This window comes from Mustelus asterias, chromosome 2 (assembly GCF_964213995.1).
Source record: "Mustelus asterias chromosome 2, sMusAst1.hap1.1, whole genome shotgun sequence".
In the NCBI taxonomy this organism is placed as follows: domain Eukaryota; kingdom Metazoa; phylum Chordata; class Chondrichthyes; order Carcharhiniformes; family Triakidae; genus Mustelus; species Mustelus asterias.
In genome coordinates, this window is record NC_135802.1 from 157971207 (window position 1) to 157992156 (window position 20950).

The 20950-nt window shown below is 42.6% G+C and overlaps 1 protein-coding gene across 1 annotated transcript in view; it reads left to right on the top strand.

Moving 5' to 3' along the window:
• ulk4 (unc-51 like kinase 4) overlaps window positions 1–20950 on the top strand; it is a 381891-nt gene that overhangs the window by 233123 nt on the left and 127818 nt on the right. The window contains exon 31 of the mRNA XM_078229306.1: window positions 3532–3580. Within this exon, the coding sequence (XP_078085432.1) occupies window positions 3532–3580 (49 nt within the window). The remainder of the gene's footprint in view (window positions 1–3531; window positions 3581–20950) is intronic.

Below are 20950 nucleotides of genomic sequence, written 5' to 3' on the forward strand. Positions count from 1 at the left end.
TGCAAAATAAAATCTGGGAATTAAGTAAGCAGAGAGCGCTGTAGCTCAGGAATCTTTTAATTTGACAACGTGTTCCTATGACTGCTGCCCATGGAGAAAAAATGATGAAATAAGTTTACACCTGGCTTGTGCTAAACCAGTCTGTTTCTAAAGATAAGATACCTTGTAACCTGAAGCTTATCATGAGGGATATGTCTTGGAGAACATTAGACCCTACAATGAGCGCCATTTCATGTATCAAATTAATTTTGTATTTTAGGTATTTGAAAGGATCATGCATCTGGTCCAGGTTCAAAACTGAACCCCATCTAAGATCTACAGCATGGGTTATTGTTGTGAGATGATGCCTTCCTTTCATTGATATTGTGTTCCATAATAATCAATTTTTCTTCAAGCAATTTTACAAATAATTTTATACTTATTTTGAAATAAAGATGCTATTTTATAATAAAAATGATCAGTTATTTGACGCCTGGTCTGTGCTGAGTTAACAATTACAGCCTTGTCCACATTGTATGCTGTAAAAGATTCCATGATACTGTTCGAACAAGAGCAGGGGAGTTCACCCAGTGCCCTGCTAAATGTTTATCCCTCAACCTACATCACAAAAGCAGATTAGTTGTTATTGCATTGCTGATGGTGGGAGCTTGCTGTGTGAGAATGGTTTGCCATATTTCCTACATTACAGCAATGGATGCACTTCAAAGATGTACTTAATTGATCACAAAGTGCTTTGGGTGTCCTGAGGTCCTGAAAAGTGCCATATACATGCAAGTCTTTCTCTCTGTTTCTCTCACTCTTTTTCTCTCTCTGTCTCTATTTCTTTCCTTCCTTCCACTGTTTCCAGGCTAAAGAGTTAAAACCTCACTGAGGTTCCCATTCTTGTTGAACATTCTATAAGCATAGCTCAAAATCTACAAGTCACCATTCACTGTCGGCGCTAACACATGTAAACTGGCCAGGTAATCGTGGGTGGCACGGTAGCACAGTGGTTGTGCTGCTGCTTCACAGTGCCAGGGACCTGGATTCGATTCCCGGCTTGGGTCACTGTCTGTGTGGAGTTTGCACGTTCTCCCCGTGTTTGTGTGGGTTTCCTCCGGGTGCTCCGGTTTCCTCCCACATTCTGAAAGACGTGCTGGTTAGGTGCATTGACCCAAACAGGTGCCGGAGTGTGGCGTCTAGGGGAATTTCACAATAACTCCATTGCAGTGTTAATATAAGCCTTACTTGTGACTAATAAATATACTTTAACTTTACTTTGAAGGGAAAAGTGGATCATGGTCAATGACCCGCCTTCTAGAAATGAAGGGCAAAAATCAACTCATTTAAAAAAAAAATAAACCAAGGTTATTTGTTTTTTTGTTATTTGTTATTTTGTTTCCTCCCTTTGTCAATGTCATATTTTGCAGGTTACAAAGAGTGCTTGAAGAATTAGACCTTTCAAAATCCCACATTTTATTTTATTCCTTCACAAGATCTGATTAGGCCCGTATTTATTGCTCATCCCTTATTGCCTTCAAGAAGTTGCTGGTGAGCCACTTTCTTGAAATGCCGCAGTCCATGTGCTGTTTTTAAGGGAGTTCCAGGATTTTGACCCAGCGACAGTAAAGGAAAGGTATTCTCGTTGCAAGTCAAGATGGTGTGTAGCTTGAAGGGAAACTTGTTGGTAGTGGTGTTCCCATGCATCATCTTTCCTCGTCCTTCTTTGTGGTAGAAGGAACTAATGATAGATCCTTGGTGAATCGCTGCAGTGCATCTTGTAGATTGCATATACTGAGGAAGTGAATGTTGAAGGTGATGGATGGGGTTCCCACTAAGCAGGCTGCTTTGTCCTGAATGATGTTGAGTTTTTTTGAGTGTTATTGGAGCTGCATTCATCCAGGCAAATGTAGAAAATTCCATCTCATTCTGACTTGTGCCTTGTAGATGGTGCCAGGGAGTTGAGAGGTGAGTTACTTGTGCAGAATTCTCAGTCTCTCACCTGCTTTTGTAGCCGCAGTATGGTTCAGTTCAGTTTCTGGTCAATGGTGACCCCCAGGATGTTGATAGTGGGGGATTCAGTGATGGTAATGCCATTGAATGTCATGGGGCAATGGTTAAATCCTCTCTTGTTGGAGAGTCATTGCCTGGCACTTGTGTGACACAAATAGTACTTGCAATTTATCAGTTCAAGTCTGAATGTTGTCCAGATCTTGCTGAACATGGACATGGACTATTTCAGTTACTCTTCAGAAACTGAAGTAGCCCATGTCCATGTTCAGCAAGTGATGCTGAATTTTGTGCAATCACCAGCAAATATCTCCACTTCTGACCTTATGACGGAGGAAAGGTCATTGATGAAGCAGCTGAAGATGGTTAGGCTTTGGATACTGCACTGAGGAACTCTTGCAGTGATGCCCTGGGACTGAGATCATTGACTGCCAACAAGCACATGCAACTCCCTTTGTACTAGGTATGACTCCAACCTTTGGAGAATTTCTCCCTTGATTCCCATTGACTCCAGTTTTGCCCCTTGATGCCACATTCACATTCGGTCAAAGGCAGCCTTGATGTAGGGTAGTCATTCTCACCTCACCTCTTGAGTTCAGCTCTGAGTAGACTTATGGGACAGTGATTGGCCAGTTTGGATTTGTTCTGCTTTTTGTGGACAGAACATATCTGGGCAATTTTCCACATTGCCAGGTAGAAGCCAGTATTGCGGCAGTACAGAAACAGCTTGGCTAGGGGTTGTGGAGCACAAGTCTTAGGTATTATTGCCAGAATGTTCTCAGAGCCCATCGCCTTTGCCGTATCCAGTGCCTTCTACCATTTCTTGATTTGATATATGGAGTGAATCGATTGGCTGAAGACTGGCGTCTCTGATGTTGAGGACCTCAGGAGGAAACTGAGATGGATCATCCACTTGGCACTTTTGGCTGAAGATGGTTGAAAAAAGAAAGTACTTGCAATCATGCAGCACCTTTTACAAATTCTGGACATCCTACAGAATTTTGGAGCCAGTAGAATTATTTTGACCCTATCGGCAGTGTAAGCACAGCAAGGCCTCACAAACAGCAATAAAAAATGTATTTTTGAGAAGTCGGTAAATTAAGTTTGTTGCCAGTCTCTTGTTAGTTTTCCATCTTACACCTTTTTTGTAAAATGGCTGCAAAAGTCTAGCATGTAGATTTTTTTAACCTTATTTACAATGTATGACCTTTTATTCATTCTGATATTGTTTGCTCCCATCCCTTGAAAAGTATTCAAGTGTTTTTGAGTTCTTAGCTTTGATCAATAAGACAGGCAGTGAGTCATTTCCAATAAACTGTGACATTGCTCACATTTATTCGGTATATGGAAGCTCAATTACGAACTGCATTAGTCAGGGGTCAGTGTTGTGGATCACTAACCTATCGATCTTGGCAGCACGCCCACTCACATGAACCATTCATTTAAGTGCCGGTAGCAAGAATAATATTGCAGCTTTTAATGAAGATGAAAACAAGTGTGTTGTGTTGTAGCTAACGTGATGCTAATAATTTTTTTTTCCAGATTAATCGAAGAAAGCCAAGTTGTGCCCATTCTTTTCCAGGTCGTTCTGGTGAGTACCAAGTAGCTCGTAAATATATTCCACTCCTGTTTTGTTAGCCCACAAACAACACTGTATCATCGTTCGACCACTTTTGGCCTGGCTTGTGGAATTATCCAATATTTAACAGATGTTTCTGAAATTATTCAAGGTTTTGAGTACAAGATGAAAGAGTTTTTTCTAATCGGTAACAAATGTGTATAGGCTGAAGATTATCATTAGAAAAATCTTTCTCACACAGGGTTGTAAGAACCACAGAATGCTTTACCATGAATGTAACAGGGAGTATAACATAATGAGCCCGATCTTGTTGGGACAGGGCAACTCATGACATGTCCTAGTTTGAGGGAATCTATATTTTTTTAATTTAATTTTTTTTTCAGGAAAACCCTATTCAAAATGGAAGCTGAACTTAAAATTAAACTGGGAAACGGAAGCAGAAAAGGCAAACCTTGAAACCTAACTGAACTTCCTAGTTTCTCAGGAAACCAAAAACAAGCTGTGGTTAGGAAATTGAAACTAAACCTTGTTGAAAGGTATAAAAGGACACAGATCAGTCCAAACTAGGCAGTTGTTGAGTCCACTGGAGCAGAACAGGCATGCTGAAGAAGACTCAAGAAGAAAAGGCTAGTTCCAGAAACTGAAAATAAGCAAAGTGAATTAGTTGCTGCAACTGTTTCTGTTCCTTGAAGATAAAAGTAGTGGATCTGTGCCATCTAGAGTGAGTTTAACATGTTCTGCAGTTGTGTGCCATTTGTGGTAAAGAATTTGCCTGCGGTTGTGCACTGCTGTCGGCAGGGGATCAGAAGGAGAGGAGCTGAAATTCCTTGTGAGGAAGATAGAATTTGAATTACTTTGTGGTTGAATATGATCACTAAAATCTGAATAGACTGTTGAGCCAATTCCTAGGATCTGTCTTAGTTATATCTGGCACGTAAGGTCAATTTTTAGTTTATATTCAACCACAATTTGCCTTTAATTCATACTTAACTCATGTTAATTCTAGATGTTACAGCATAGGTTAGATAGTGTTTGCTTTGTTGACTCTTGTATAGTAAAAATGAAATCTTGTGGCTTCTTTTTTCTGAGTAAGTAACCAGGAATTTAAATTTAGTCTGTTTTGTTTTAAAAAGTTACTGGTCTCTATCGAGATTTTAACAATTATTTATATATTTTCCCTCCACCATTAAACTACAGATAATTTTGCATTGTAACATGTTGTGAGTGTGAGCTGATAATGTTACAGAAAAGGCATTGGGACATCTAGGACCTTGGTGAGCAGAGGTAGAAACTGTGCATCTCTTTGACCATGTATTTAAGGATTGAGAAAGAAGAGGGATGAATTAGAGTCAAATCAGGCAAGGAAAGGGAAACAAAGAGAAAGAAAAATTAGATTCGGAGAGAGAGAAAAAGAGAGACTGAAAGGAAATTGTAAACATTGACCAAACTGCATTTTGATAACAGAGAAAACCCAGCCTGCTCAGAAGCAGATAACAAATAAAGTCCACAAATAAATTAATTTTATACCTTTATGCCATGGTAATAATTAATTTACTGTCCCCGGGAGAAAACATTTATGTAACAATTCCTTTTCTTACATTTTATACTGGGATCGCATTTTGTTACAGATATATTGAAACTTAAAATATTAGTTGGTAGAGAAGAACATGGTGTGAATCACTTATTTTATTCACCAACTTTGGTTATTTTTTTACTCCACTCCTGTAGGCATCAGCCTTACTGGAGCATAGTTCCATATGCCCTTCAGTACCTCATCCAAGTTACAACTCAGCCCAATATAGGCCAGTTTACACATTGGTGTTCAATGACACTTACAGAAGTAGGAATCCTGGAGTTGGAGATGTTTGTTACATCTGACTGGATGGTGCTTTTAAAATTTTCCAAATGAAAATCCATTCTATAAAATTATTGCATTTCTTGCCACAAAGAGGCAAAGTTTGCAAAATGATTGTCTCATTGCTGTGAGCTAATGGCTAATATTTTAACGAGGACAATTGAATTCTTGCACACAAACCAAGCACATTATTAATTATGAGGTCTAATAAAAGACCACGAGGTAAGTGGGAGTAAACCAACTAGAACTCTCTATTAACCCATCTATTCTGGAGCACAATCAGCACAAGCCTGGCTTGGATAGCTCCACCCAAGGTGGAGTTTGTGTCCCAGGTTCCATTCTCTTAAAGGGGCATGACCCAGCATACATAACACACGTACAATAAATTGGCTAGTTTGTAATGTGGGAACATTTCTCTCTATTGTCACTATAGTGCACTTTAAAGCAAATCAGCGTACACTGGTAAATGGAACTGAGTTTCAATTTTACAAATAAATTTGCATTTTCATTCAATTAATTACTTAATTTTCAGGAAGAAAGGCTGAGAAATTATTCTGCGTTCTGTCTTGTGAATGGCATCTAGTGGGCTTCAAAGAATATTTACAATATAGGTTTCATTGTGTTAAAAAGAGATTCTGCTAAATGGGTTTATCAAGCTTATCCAATCAGTAGCTAAACTGTGCAGATCAAAAGGTCCACAGTTGCCTTCTGCCTGTGCCAAGATCTCTCTAGTGCCAAAGATGCAACAATTTGGTTGTGGTGCTCCCTGCCTAAGGAGAGATAGAGAACATTTTTGGGTCTCTGGTGGAAGTGTATACATGCAGACAAGGTTATAGAATCCCTACAGTGTAGAAGAGGCCATTCAGCCCATCAGGTCTGCACCAACTCTCTGACAAAGTAACTTACCCAGGCTCTCTCCCCTGCCATATCCCGTAATCCCACACATTTCACTTGGCTAATCCCCCTAACCTACACACCTTGGGACACTAATGGGCAATATAACATGGCCAATCCACTCAACACGCACATCTTGGGATTGTCGGAGGAAACACATGCAGAAACGGAGAGAATATGTAAACTCCACAGGGTCACCCAGGCTGGAATTGAATCCGGGTCCCTGAAGCTGTGAGACAGCAGTGCTAACCATAGAATCATAGAAACCCTACAGTGCAGAAGGTGGCCATTCGGCCCATCGAGTCTGCACCGACCACAATCCCACCCAGGCCCTACCCCCACATATTTACCCGCTAATCCCACTAACCTACGCATCTCAGGACTCTAAGGGGCAATTTTTAACCTGGCCAATCAACCTAACCCGCACATCTTTGGACTGTGGGAGGAAACCGGAGCACCCGGAGGAAACCCACGCAGACACGAGGAGAATGTGCAAACTCCACACAGACAGTGACCCGAGCCGGGAATCGAACCCGGGACCCTGGAGCTGTGAAGCAGCAGTGCTAACCACTGTGCTACTGTGCCGCCCACTAACCACTGTGCCACCTTGCATGAAAACCTTTTGTTTGAAGAACATGGCAACACTTGGTGTCAAGGCTCTCACAACTGTAATGCCATCTTGTCAAAGGTATTATAAGAACAAAATATGGTGGATGCTGGAGATCTGAAATAAAAACATAAAGAACTAGAAAAACCCAGGTCCAGCAACATCTTTCGAGAGAGAAACAGAGTTAATGTTTTAAGTCCAATATGATTCTTCAGAACTGAACTCCTATTGGACTAGCAGGTGGTGGTATTCCTACTGCACCTACTGCCCTTGACCGTCCAGATAGTCGAGGCTATGGGTTTGGAAGGTGCTGTCAAAAAAGCCTTAGTGAATTGCTGCAGTGCATCTTGTAGATGGTACACTCTGCTGTCACTGTACATTTGGTGATGGAGGGAGTGAATGTTGAAGGTGGTGGTTGGGGTGCTGATCAAGTGGGTTTCTTTGTCCTGCATGGTGTCGATCTTTTTGTGTATTGTTGGAGCTTCACTTAACCAGGCAAGTGAAGAATATTCTATCACCCTTCTGACTTGTGTCTTTTGGGTAGTGGACAGACTTTGGGGAATCAGGAGGTGATTTACTTGCTGCAGAATTTCCAGCCTCTGACCAGCTCTTGCAGCCACAGTATTTATTTGGTTGTTCCAGTTCAGTTTTTGGTCAATGGTAGCCCCCAGGATCTTGATAATGGGGGATTCAGTAATGGTAATATCATTGAATGTCATGGGGAGATGGTTAGATTCTCTTTTGTTGTAGATGGTCATTGCCTGGCACTTGTCTGTTATGAATGTAGCTCAACACTTTCAGTCCAACCTGAACTAAATAAATACTGTGGCTGCAAGAGCAGGTCAGAGGCTGGAAATTCTGCGGCAAGTAACTCACCTCCTGACTCCCCAAAGCCTGTCCACTATCCAAAAGGCACAAGTCAGAAGGGTAATAGAATATTCTTCACTTGCCTGGATAAGTGAAGCTCCAACAATAAGCTCGACACCATGCAGGACAAAGAAACCTACTTCATCAACCACCACCTTCAACATTCACTCCTTCCATCACCAATGTACAGTGATAGCAGAGTTTACCATCTACAAGGTGCACTGCAGCAACTCACCATATTGTGCATATGAGCACAAATTGCTTCAGTGCACCAATAAAATTACTCCAAGGTGGGAGGTAACATCGCCCTAAGAACAACAACTTCCCCTTGTATAGCAACTACAATGCAGAAAATGTACTGAACACCAAAGAGGCATAATTAGACAAAAATGATCAGCAAGTCAAAGTAGGGATAACAAAAAGTTCAGCCAAAGTGAGGGATTTAAGAAGGGTCCTAAAGGAAGACCAGAAGGTGGCGAGGCAGAGCTATCTACAGTGAGAATTCCAGAGTTTTGACACTGAGGATGTGGCTACAATATGGGATGAAGAGAATGGCAGTGCACAAGAATGCAGAATTCTCAGACAATTATAGACCTGGGGAGATTACAAAGAGAGGACGGGCAAGGAAATGAAATACTTTAAACAAAAGGATAAAAAATTTAAAATTGGGTGAAATCTTAACAAAAAATGGCAGACTGTTGTTTCTGGGAGAAAAGCAGCGTGTTTCTTTCCAGATTCTATCACATTCTGCCAAACAAAATCAAGAAGGCGTGATTCACGCCATCATAGAAGTGGATGGGGCTTAAAAATACTGGCAAAACACAGCTGCTCCGCGATCAGGGTCCCATCTTTAAAGCACACCCTCATCAAAACTCCAATAAACTTCCCCCTACCCCATCACTGAGGCCTCGGGGGACCCCCCACCACACCCCCCCGATCGGAGCAAACTAACTCTGACCTCCCCCCCCCCCCCGGCCCCCATGATTATCAACCCCTTCCCCCACCACAATCAGAGCTGGCACCCCTCCACTATGGCCAGGCGTTCACCAGCATCTAGTACCTCCTCCTCGCCGGGCCGCTCTCATCCCATAAGCACAGCATCATTAACCCCCCGCCCCCACCCACCCCATGAGGCTCCCATTGGGGCCCACCGCTTGGCATGGTGCCAATCTGCTAGAGCCAACCTGTGCCAAGGGGGATTGCCAGGGCACTGCCAGGCCGTGCCCCTCTTCCCCAGGGGCTATATTTACCTTTGCACCCCCGGGGAGATCCCCACAACAGGTTCACATCTGTGTGAACCTGTTGTGAATGGCGTCACTATCGGGTGGGGGGGGAAATAAGATTAAAATGCATGCAAACCAGATTCATACCCACTATGGGCGTGAACCTGATGATGTCACCAGCGAGGGGCGGGAAGATCCGAAGTCACGTTCTCACTGGCAAGAACTATGACTCTGGATCTTGAGCCCCTGCCGGCATTCACACAAATGACGAATGTGGGCACAAGTTTTCACCCATTGGGTCAGTGGGTACAGAAGTGTTTCATACAGAACAAGAGCAAAACTTAGGTTGTAACTATGTAAGCATAGCCCGATTTAGATTTTGAAGGTTATAGAGAGTTTTGTTTATATCTACAGTTAGTACTCACACTGGGCTGGTGTGAAATAGTTATCAGATTGTGATGACTACTCCAATAAGTTGATTAATTTTTTAAAATATTAATAATTTGATTATTGGCATTGGAGAGGGGGCAGAAAAGACTTAAAAGAATGGTTCCTGAGATGTGACTTTAGTTGTGTAGATAAATAGGCAAAAGAAGGTTGAGAAGGGATTTGATAGAGGTGTTTTAAATCATGAGAGGCCTGGACTGAGTAGATCGGGAGAAACTGTTCCCATTGACAGTAAGGTCAAAATCCAGCTGGCATTGATTTAAGGTGATTAACAAAAGAAGCAAAGGTGACATGAGGAAAACCGTTTTTTTACACAGCGAGTGGTTTAGATCTGGAACGTTCCGCGTGTGGCAGAGGCAAATACAATTGAGGCTTTCAAAAGCAAATTGAATATTATCTGCAGAGAAATAAAATTGCAGGAATATATGGGAAAAAGTTAGGGGAGTAAGACAAGCTGATTGGGCACAGGCATAACTGGCCAAATGGACTTCTTCTGTACAGTAACAATTTTATGTTTCTATGATATTCAGTCCAAAAGATTGATAGTATTGTAAACAATTAAGCAATTACAATCTTGACCATTTTGATGAAAGCGCCAGAAATTCAGACGCAGCTATTGTGCATTCATGACACACACCAGCAACTGTATTTGTATGTGTATGGCATTTTAGGTGCACACAGCTAAAAGCAAACAACAGCATTTTGATCGATAACAATGAAGTCTGTGAAAACACAGGAGACCTGGATTATATTCCACTCTTTTCCTTTTAAAAAAAAAGGATAGTTCTAATACCATCCTCTGTGTTGTCTCCATTTAGTGCAAGGCCCCGGGAGAATGAAACTGGATTTGTGCCTGTTCTCTGCCTCATTAGTGTACGTAATGGAGATCTTGACTGGGTGAATGGCATTTCTGTTTCACAGGCTCTTATTTGTGCATGTCGCTGCAGAATGGGACTTTAATGATGCCTTAACGAACTTGACTACAATATGAAAAGCAACCTTCATCTGTGCTAATGCTTGTGTCTCAAGCTGATGGACAGCCAGTTGTATAGCTCAATTTCTGGAGGAGGTTTTTTTAATAGAAATGAGGACGAGCTTTTCAGACTGCGGGAAATAAACTTGCTGCAAACTATTAAACCCAAAAATCTGTATGGTAGTAGTAATGAGTGTACTGTAGAACTGATCATTATCGCAGTCAAATAAAACTCAGCACAGAATCATACACTTACTGCAACTATTTAAAATGCATGGAATACAGAGCATGGAGTATACTTTATTTTTGTCACAAAAACATGCACTCCCCTCCCTCATTTAAAAGACTTCTGCTCTCTTCATGCAGTGAAGGTTATTGCCCCTATTATGTATGAACAGCACTGACTGACAGAATCCAAATCATAGGAGAATACCAACAGAAGGAATCTACAGTTGAGGGCTGCCAAGTCTGACTGCGGATGTTAAGAGCCAAACGGAATGGACGGAATGATTTCTTGTAATACTACAGACTGAAATATTTACCTGTTACTTGGGGGGATGTGATAATTTGTCAGAGCCATCAACTTGTGTTTTTCTGTGTGGAATAATTGCATGGTCAAGGTTTGAATTTCCAAAGTTATGTGGGATCTCAAGTTATTTTTGGGTACCTCAATATCACCATCATCATGCACCCCACATTGTTCCCTCACTAGAAGTTTGTGCATTACCGGTAATATAGAGTCCTCTGATAATTCATTGTTCATATTTTTACCATTTTGGAAAAAAATATAGACATCACCAGGGTGGCACAGTGGTTAGCACTGCTGCCTCACAGCGCCAGGGACCCGGGTTCAATTCCAGCCTCAGGTGACTGTCTGTGGAATTTGCACGTTCTCCCCGTGTTTGCGTGGGTTTCTACCAGATGCTCCAGTTTCCTCCCACTCTCCAAAGATGTCCAGGTTAGGTAGATTGGCCATGCTAAATTGCCCCTTAGTGTCAGGGGGATTAGCAGAGTAAATATGTGGGGTTACAGGGCTAGGGCCTGGGTGGGATTGTTGTCCGTCCGGGCTCGATGGGCCGAATGGCCTCCTTCTGCAGTGTCGGGATTCTATGATGAGATGAATACACAGGTAAGGCAGCAACCCATCCTGATCAATGTGCATGTTACATAGCTATTGACTGCCTTGATGTTAGTAATGCAAAAGTGCAGGAAACCCATATTTGAGACTTTGCAAATTACTAGAATATAAAGATGAACTACATTATTACAAGCTCAGCATACTTAAAATAGTTCTCACTACATTGCAGCTTAACTTCCTCCTTGGAATAAATCACATTTCAGATCGGGTCCTGGGAAAGGATTGTCATATGAAAGACTTCTGATAAAAATAAGTTTTTCCATACTGTTCACAAAATTTGGAGCAATAAATGTACTTGACTGTACCTATTCTAATACACTTTGCCACTCATATCCATAGCAGATTTAAGCAGCTCATACCAACATGGAACAAGAAATTTATAAAAACAAATGTTGCTTAGCTGGACTTTTGAAAGTGAAGATTTACATTATAATGTCGGCGGACTTCAAGGTTTGATCATTATATGCATGAGTGTTGATGATGAATGAAAAGCAGAATGGATTCTTTGTGACTTTTTCTCCTGTTCACAACTTCTTGACTCTTGTTTGAATGTGTCTTGAGCCAGACAAATCGGAACCATTGTGAAGGGAAGATGTGATTGAATTCTGTAACAGTTCAGCATAATCCTTTGCACTTGTTAGAAACTAAAAATCTATTACATTTCTTGATGGAATGTCCATTACTTTTTGACAATTCACAAAATAATCTTGCAAAGCATTGGGTTTGTGGTTAATAGGCACATCGAGAAATACTTCCTCCTCTTCCAACACCATCAGCCCAGTTATTTATAATCCAGACATGTTGCAAAATCAAGTCGCTTTTGTGCTGAAATATGTTTCGCCACTATGCCTTGCTTCCCAGCACTACCCACTAATGTGGAGCCCCAAGTTATTTTTAGGTACATCAATTGTAGAATCCCTACAGTGCAGGAGGCCATCTGGTCAGATATTGGTTGGGTTTTCATCGACACCCCATTAGTGGGGTGCATAGCTTCACGCCAGCCACCAGCTGATTTCCTGATGTGCCATGGCAGGCACCAGCAGAAGCTCACATGGGACATTCACGCTGGCATAAACCTGATACTTGGGCCTCCTGACAAATTCTCACCCCTTGCCCACCACTGAATCCACCTGTGGGGGTGCAGGAGAATTTCCCCCCCCCCCCCCGAGCCCTGCTAATATTTTCTCTTTAGGTGCTTAACCAATTCCCTTTTGAAAGCCATGATTATGTCTGCCTTCCACCAAACTGTCAGCAGATTCAAACCACTTGTTATGTTAAAGGATTTTCTTCATTCAGCTATTTTCCAGTCATCTTAAATCAGGGTCCTCTCGTTCTTGATTCTTCCGCCAATTGGAACGGTTTCTGTGAATTTACTGTCCAGATTCCAAATGATTTTGAACACATCTATCAGATATCCTTTCAACTATTCTCTAAAGGGAATAGTCCCAGTTTCTCCTATCTTTCCACAAAACAGAAGCCTTTAACTCCTGGAACCATTCTCTAAAACATTCACATCCTTCCTGAAGTGCTGTCCCCAGAATTAGATGGTGGTCATGATGTGGAGATGCCGGCGTTGGACTGGGCTGAACACAGTAAGAGTTTTAACAACACCAGGTTAAAGTCCAACAGGTTTATTTGGTAGCAAATACCATTAGCTTTCGGAGCGCTGCTCCTTCGTCAGCAGCGCTCCGAAAGCTAATGGTATTTGCTACCAAATAAACCTGTTGGATTTTAACCTGGGGTGTTGTTAAAACTCTTATCCAGAATTAGACACATTGCTCCAGCTGAGACCAGCCAGAATTTTATAATGATTCAACACAGCTTCCTTCCTTTGGTACTTTGTGCCTGTGTTCATAAAGCTAAGGATCCGTATTCCTTTCTAGCCACTTTCTCAGCCTGTCCTGTCACCTTGAATGATTTTGCGCATATATCTCCCAGGTCTCACTCTTTCTTTTAAAGTTGTGCCATTTGTTTTATATTGCTTCTCCTCATTCTTGATTTCAAAATATCCAGCCTCACACTTCTCTACCATGTGTGGTCCATTCCACCACTGAGACGTATAGCATTTTGAAGTCTACCACTATCCTCTTCACAGTGCTTTTGCGTTTTGTCTTTTGCAAATTTTGAAATTGTGTCCTGCACACACGAGTACATCCCTGCCCACCCTCGATTAAATTCCACCAGCTGCCATGAGATTCAAACTCATGTCCCCAGAGAATTAGCTGGTCTCTTGGTTACTAAACCAGTGATGTTATCAAGGCCCTACTGTCTCCCCTGTGACAAGATGAGCTGCTCTCACAACCTTTAAACCCCAAAGACAGTGCCTCCACCAGTGCAGCATTCCCTCCATACTGTACTGGAGTGTCAGCCTTGATTTTTGCACTCACTGGAGTGGGTTTTGAATCTGGAATCTTGTGATTCAGAGATAAGCATGTTACCAACTGCACCAAATAACTCAGTCAAGGTAGTTAAATATGATTTGCCTTTAACAGATGTGTGCTGACTTTCCCTAGTAAATTCGCACATGTCCAAGTGACTTAATTGTGTTCCAGATAACAGTCTCTGCAAACTTTTCCACCACCAAGGTTAGACTGAATGGCCTGTAGTTGCTGGGTTAATCCTTACACTATTTTTGAACAAGGGTGTAACATTTGCCAGTTAGAATCATAGAGGTTTACAGCATGGAAACAGGCTCTTCGGCCCAACTTGTCCATACCGCCCTTTTTTTTAAAATCCCAATTGCCCACATTTGGCCCATATTCCTCTATACCCATCGTACCCATGTAACTATCTAAATGCTTTTTAAAAGACAAAATTGTACCCGCCTCTACTACTACCCCTGCAGCTTGTTCCAGACACTCACCACCGTCTGTGTGAAAAGAATTGCCCCTCTGGACACTTTTGTATCTCTCCCCTCTCACCTTAAACCTATGCTCTCTAGTTTTAGACTCCCCTACCTTTGGAAAAAGATATTGACTATTTAGCTGATCTATGCCCCTCATTATTTTATAGACCTCTGTAAGATCACCCCTCAGCCTCCTACGCTCCAGAGAAAAAAGTCCCAGTCTATCCAGCCTCTCATAGCTCAATCCATCAAGGTCCGGTAGCATCCTAGTAAATCTTTTCTGCACTCTTTCTAGTTTGATAATATCCTTTCTATAATAGGGTGATCAGAACTGCACACAGTATTCCAAGTGTGGCCTTACCAATGTCCTGTACAACTTCAACAAGACATTCCAACTGCTGCACTCAATGTTCTGACCGATGAAACCAAGCATGCCGAATGCCTTCTTCGCCACTCTGTCCACCTGCGACTCCACTTTCAAGGAGCTATGAACATGTACCCCTAGATCTCTTTGTTCTGTAACTCTCCCCAATGCCCTACCATTAACTGAGTAAGTCCTGCCCTGGTTCAATCTACCAAAATGCATCACCTCACATTTGTCTAACTCCATCTGCCATTTGTCAGCCCACTGGCCCAATTGATCAAGATCCCGTTGCAATTGGAGATAACTTTCTTCACTGTCCACTATGCCACCAATCTTAGTGTCATCTGCAAACTTACTAACCATGCCTCCTATATTCTCATCCAAATCATTAATATAAATGACAAATAACAGTGGACACAGCACTGATCCCTGAGGCACACCGCTGGTCACAAGCCTCCAGTTTGAAAAACAACTCTCTACAGCCACCCTCTGGCTTCTGTCAAGAAGCCAATTTTGTATCCATTTAGATACCTCATCCTGGATCCCGTGAGATTTAACCTTATGCAACAACCTACCATGCGGTACCTTGTCAAAGGCCTTGCTAAAGTCCATGTTATCTGGCACCACCTCCTGTGAAGTACCTTGGGATGTTTTACTACATAAACGGCAATCCTTGAGCTCAGCACATAATCTGGGTTGAGATTCCAATGCAGTACCCAGCACTGTTAGAAATGATAAACCATGCTTGTCCAATCTTTGTAGGGGCTACATTTCAATTTTCTTTTCACTCAAGGGGTCAATAAGCAAATTTCAGACAGCTAATGTTTGACACAACATTAAACATGAATTTCAAATTACAAAATCAATGTCAAAGCAATAAATTAATATTGTTTTTAAAGTGCAATTAATAAAAGTGACCCTTAAAAAGTGCCAAGCAACAGAATTAACCAATAAAACCTACTTAAGCGGAGATAAAGATGCGAACTAGACTCCAATTCCTGATCACCTGAAAAGGGGCGGCGACTGGGACCGAGCTAAGGCATTGGGTTTAACTAACACTGACCTTGTGTTCACCCCTGGTGGCACACAGCGAGTGGCCTCAGCAGAATTCATACAAAATTAGGGGTCAGAAGCGGGTTGGCTTTCAGCCTGGGTTTTTCTCCTCTCTCCGCCTGCTTTGTTGATATTTGGGAGGGAGGAAGATGGGATGAGTGTGTGTGTGCCCAACTCTCTCCCAGTCTCAGCATTCTTCTTCTCACCCACTCACACACAGACTCGCCCATCCACTCACAAAGACTCACTTGCACAGACTTACCCACCCTGATTCCTAGCTCCATCTGCTATGAATTCAGCTAAAACTAAACTCAAAAAGCCTTCCTTTCCTAAAGATGCCCCTGGTTACTAAGCAACAGCTCAATCTTTCTGCAATGCTCTTGTTTACCTTGCATATCAAAACTCTCCAAGCACAATAGAGCCATAGTTTGAACTGAAACCAAAAACCCACATACATGCAAACGCCTTAGTTTAACATGAATCTAAGAGTGTACGTGTACGACAACGACAACGCAGAATCGCTGAGCAGAGACTGATAGCCAAGTTCCGCACACATGAGGACGGCTTCAACCGGGATCTTGGTTTCATGTCACACTATCTGTAACCCCCATGACTTGCCTGGGCTTACAAAATCTCACTAACTGTCCCGGCTGGAGACAATACACATCTCTTTAACCTGTGCTTAACCCTCTCTCCGCTCACATTGTCTGTACCTTTAAGACTTGATTTCCTGTAAAGACTCGCATTTCAACGATTATTTTGTAAATTGAGTTTGTGTCTTTATATGCCCTGTTTGTGAACAGAACTCCCACTTACCTGACGAAGGAGCAGCGCTCTAAAAGCTTGTGGCTTTTGCTACCAAATAAACCTGTTGGACTTTAACCTGGTGTTGTAAGACTTCTTACTGTGTTCACCCCAGTCCAACACCGACATCTCCACATCAATTTTCACCAGCAGCTTGCCATTCTCAGCTTCACTTAGCCGGGAACAGAAGATCCTCCACCAACACTTCAGGAGCACTGTACTGGAGAACCCAACACACTGCACCGGGGTGAGGGGGACAGGTAGTGACACAGGTTCTCCTTCCACACATCACCAGGTTGTGCCCCTGTAACTAACCGCCAAGCACAAGATAGGCAGAAGGAAATTTGGTGTAAATTTAGCTGTGTGGTTACTCTTAGCCTGCCGCTTGTAGTCAGTTTAAAGCAGCATTCGTTGAAGTACAGACCAAGGTTGCCTACCTGCATTCTCAGCCATGGGGTAGGAAGACTGGAGGATGACAAAAAAAAATGGAGGAATGCAAAACTGCTTGAAAATAACTCATTTTTTAAAAAGCCTCCAATAACACAGTTTAAAGTATTCAAAAACCTACAGTTCTAATCGCTCATTTTTCTATATGGTTTTATTACTGCAGTTGTTTAACTTGATACCTTATTTTTTTTAATTACCATATTATTTAAATTTTAGAATAATCTCCTTATTGACTCATCTGCTTTCCAATTCAGCCCATACTCCCAGATATAGCAAGGTGCAGTAGTCAATTTTGAATTTATAATATTGACCTTAAGTTGGCAAGTACATCATTGTAAAAGGGAGACTGCAGGTCTATATGGAGCCTGAATACAAATGAGTTTGGGAATAAGCTTTCCCCCATAGGCATTCACATCCATTGTAAAAAGCTTATCAAGTCAAATTTTTACAGTATAATTTTTTAAGCAAAGTCTACACTTTGCAGTAATGGTTTCAGATTAAAGGAAACCCTGCAATCCTAAAGCTGTTGATTTAAGCTGTAAGTACCGTATAAACAAATCTCCTTTTGGATTAATTATTCAGTCCTGTCATTATGTGTTCAGATCAGGAGATTTTACATTTTGTGTATATGTCATAGATGACATGTGCTGCACAGAAAGTCTATTAGGAAATGTAAGAATGTGTATTAATATGTGTAGTGTGCTGGTATTAAACCATGTAGCCATCCAACATATTGCTACTGTTTGGCTAGATTAGTAGCAATTTGAAAATGGATTTTTAAATTTAATGCTTACATTACGAATAATGTGGACAGCATGTAAACCAACTTGCTTCTGGAAATGGTCGAGATTATTTTCAGTTTTCATAGATCCATATCTGTAATGGTTCTGCAGTTAGTACTCTTGATAGGTTATTCCATTTTGCTTAAATAAATGGACAGGTCTGTGTTGGAGAAATGATGGCTGAGATTTTCACATCTTTCTTCCCCCTACTGGAGGCAGTGTTTCATGAGAATTTAATTTCTTCTGTACTTTAAAATCATTCATTTTAAACGAGTTAGTGATTGGGTTAAAGTAGAGCAGCACTGTCCAGTAGAAATTGCAGAGTGAGCCACATGTATGTCTGTGATGGCACTGTTTCAGTCACAGGTACTAATTTTAGTAGAAAATGCCTTACATGTCTATTAACATCATAGGTAAACACAGCTCACGTGTATATTTACTTAATTAACAACTACCACTCTTTATTTGTCAGCTGTTGATCAGTTGGTATCCATTCTTGTCAAGGGACTGCATTTTACGGATTCTTGTCTTGTTGGGGTGTGGGGTGCAGATGGTTTTCCCCCCCACCCCCTCCAAAAGGAAAATCGTCTCGAAATCGTCTCAGTCCATGTGAGCCTACCCTGCATCCATAATATGCTGCAGGCGGGCTACATTGGGACTTACACCCCTCGCTGGGGTGAGTCCACCCTCTGGCTGGCAGTTCCAGCAGTCCCGGCAGTACCACGAGCTCAGTAGTCGGGACTGCAACCTGTCCCAATAGATGCTGGAGTGGGCTAAGTCTGGGGTCTTGAGCGGGGAGGGTCTGGCCAGCTGTGGGAGATGTTCTTTATTTTTAATATTCATTCGTGGGATGTGGGCATCGCTGGCTGGCCAGCATTTATTACCCATCCCTAGTTGCCTGAGGGCAGTTGAGAGTCAACCACATTGCTGTGACTCTGGAGTCACGTGTAGGCCAGACCAGGTAAGAACGGCAGATTTCCTTCCCTAAAGGACATTAGTGAAATCATAGAAATCATAGAAACCCTACAGTGCAGAAGGAGGCCATTTGGCCCATCGAGTCTACACCGACCACAATCCCACCCAGGCCCTACCCCCACATATTTTACCCACTAATCCCTCTAACCTACGCATCTCAGGACTCTAAGGGGCAATTTTTAACCTGGCCAATCAACCTAACCCGCACATCTTTGGACTTTGAACCAGATGGATTTTTCCGACAATGGTTTCATGGTTATCAGCAGCTTCTTAATTCCAGATATTTTTATTGAATTCAAATTCCACCATCTGCCGTGGCGGGATTCGAACCCGGGTCCCCAGAACATTAGCTGAGTTTCTGGATTAATATTCTAGCGATAATACCACTACGCCCTTGCCTTCCCAATAGAGGACTGGGAGGCTGGGTTTTAGAAATCAGGCAGATAGAAAGGAAAGGGGAGTTGTTGCCAATGTACAGAGAGCACCTTCTGAAGATAGTACCCGTCCCTTCCTTCCCACCCTTTTCAAAATTTATTTTAAAATTGGTTTTCCCATTCCTGCCCGCCTGTCTGCACATTATGGCATGTGCAGTGTATTATCAGGGTCATTGGCTTGTTAACGAGCTCAATGGACCCTCAATTCTTTTTCTAAGCATGTGCTTAATTACCAATTTAAAGCTTGCATTTCATTGCAACAAAATTCAACATTAACAGAAAGGTGTTGGGCTGAGGGCCCGCCCTGTTTTACATGCCCTCCAATGAAAAACCCGCCCAGCGGGAGTACATAAAATCCAACCCTTGGAGTCAGGTGGTTTTGGGTACAAGTCACACTTCAGGATTTACATACAATAATCCAGGCTGACATTCCAGTGCAGTGCTAAGGGAATGCTGCACTGTCTGAGATGTTGGGGACGATCAGGTACGATCACGCGAGTGCCGAGAAATTAGGTTTGCGTCCTATTTCCTGCCACTCGCAATTTTACCGGCACCGAAATATCCGGCACGGTCAGCCTCATGCCCATTTCTGGCACGAGGCTGCATAAATTATTTAAATTTAATTTGCAAATATAGATCACATGTTTAGTGAGCCCGGGATGTTACTGCCCGGGCTCACTTGCCTCTGTGGCCTCGCCAGGAGAGATTCTCTCTGGCGAGAATCACAGCTGCTTCCCAGCAATGGGGCCCAGATGTGATGGTCCCATCGGTAGAACCGGACGCCATTGAGGCCCCCCGGGGAGGGCAGAGGCAAGGGGGGGGCGTGCCCCTTGGGCAGTGCCAGCCTCACACCCTGGCAGTGCCAATGGATCTGGGCTTGAGGGGGGCCTCCTGGAGGTGGAGTCTACTATGGGGGCGGAGCTTGATTGGGGGCAGTCGGTCGGTGGTGGTGGGGGGACCACTGCACACTCTGCATTAGGGATCGGTGGGAGGAGGGAGATCACGGGGTAGATCTGTCTGGGCAGGCGAGGTCGCGGGGTAGATCTTTGAGAACATTGCATGTGCAGTGGACAATGGGGAACCTGTGGATGTGGTGTATCTGGATTTCCAGAAGGCATTTGACAAGGTGCCGCACCAAAGACTGCTACATAAGATAAAGGTGCACGGTATTACGGGTAATGTATTAGCATGGATAGAGGATTGGTTAACTAACAGAAAGCAAAGAGTGGGGGTAAATGGGTGTTTTTCTGGTTGGCAATCAATGATGAGTGGTGTGCCTCAGAGATCAGTGTTGGGACCACACTTGTTTTCAATTTACATAGATTATTTGGAGTTGGGGACCAAGTGTCGTCCTCAAAATTCGCAGATGACACTAAGGTGGGTGGAAGAACAAAGTGTGCAGAGGACACTGAAAATCTGCAAAGAGGTATAGATAGTCTAAGTGAGTGGGCGAGGATCTGGCAAATGGAGTACAATGTTAGTAAATGTGAGGTCATCCATTTTGGTAGGAATAACAGCAAAATGGACTATTATTTAAATGGTAAAAAATTGCAGCATGCTGCTGTGCAGAGGGACCTGGGTGTCCTTGTGCAGGAATCTCAAGGAGTTGGTTTGCAAGTGCAGCAGGTAATTAAGAAGGCAAATGGAATGTTGTCCTTCATTGCTAGAGGGATG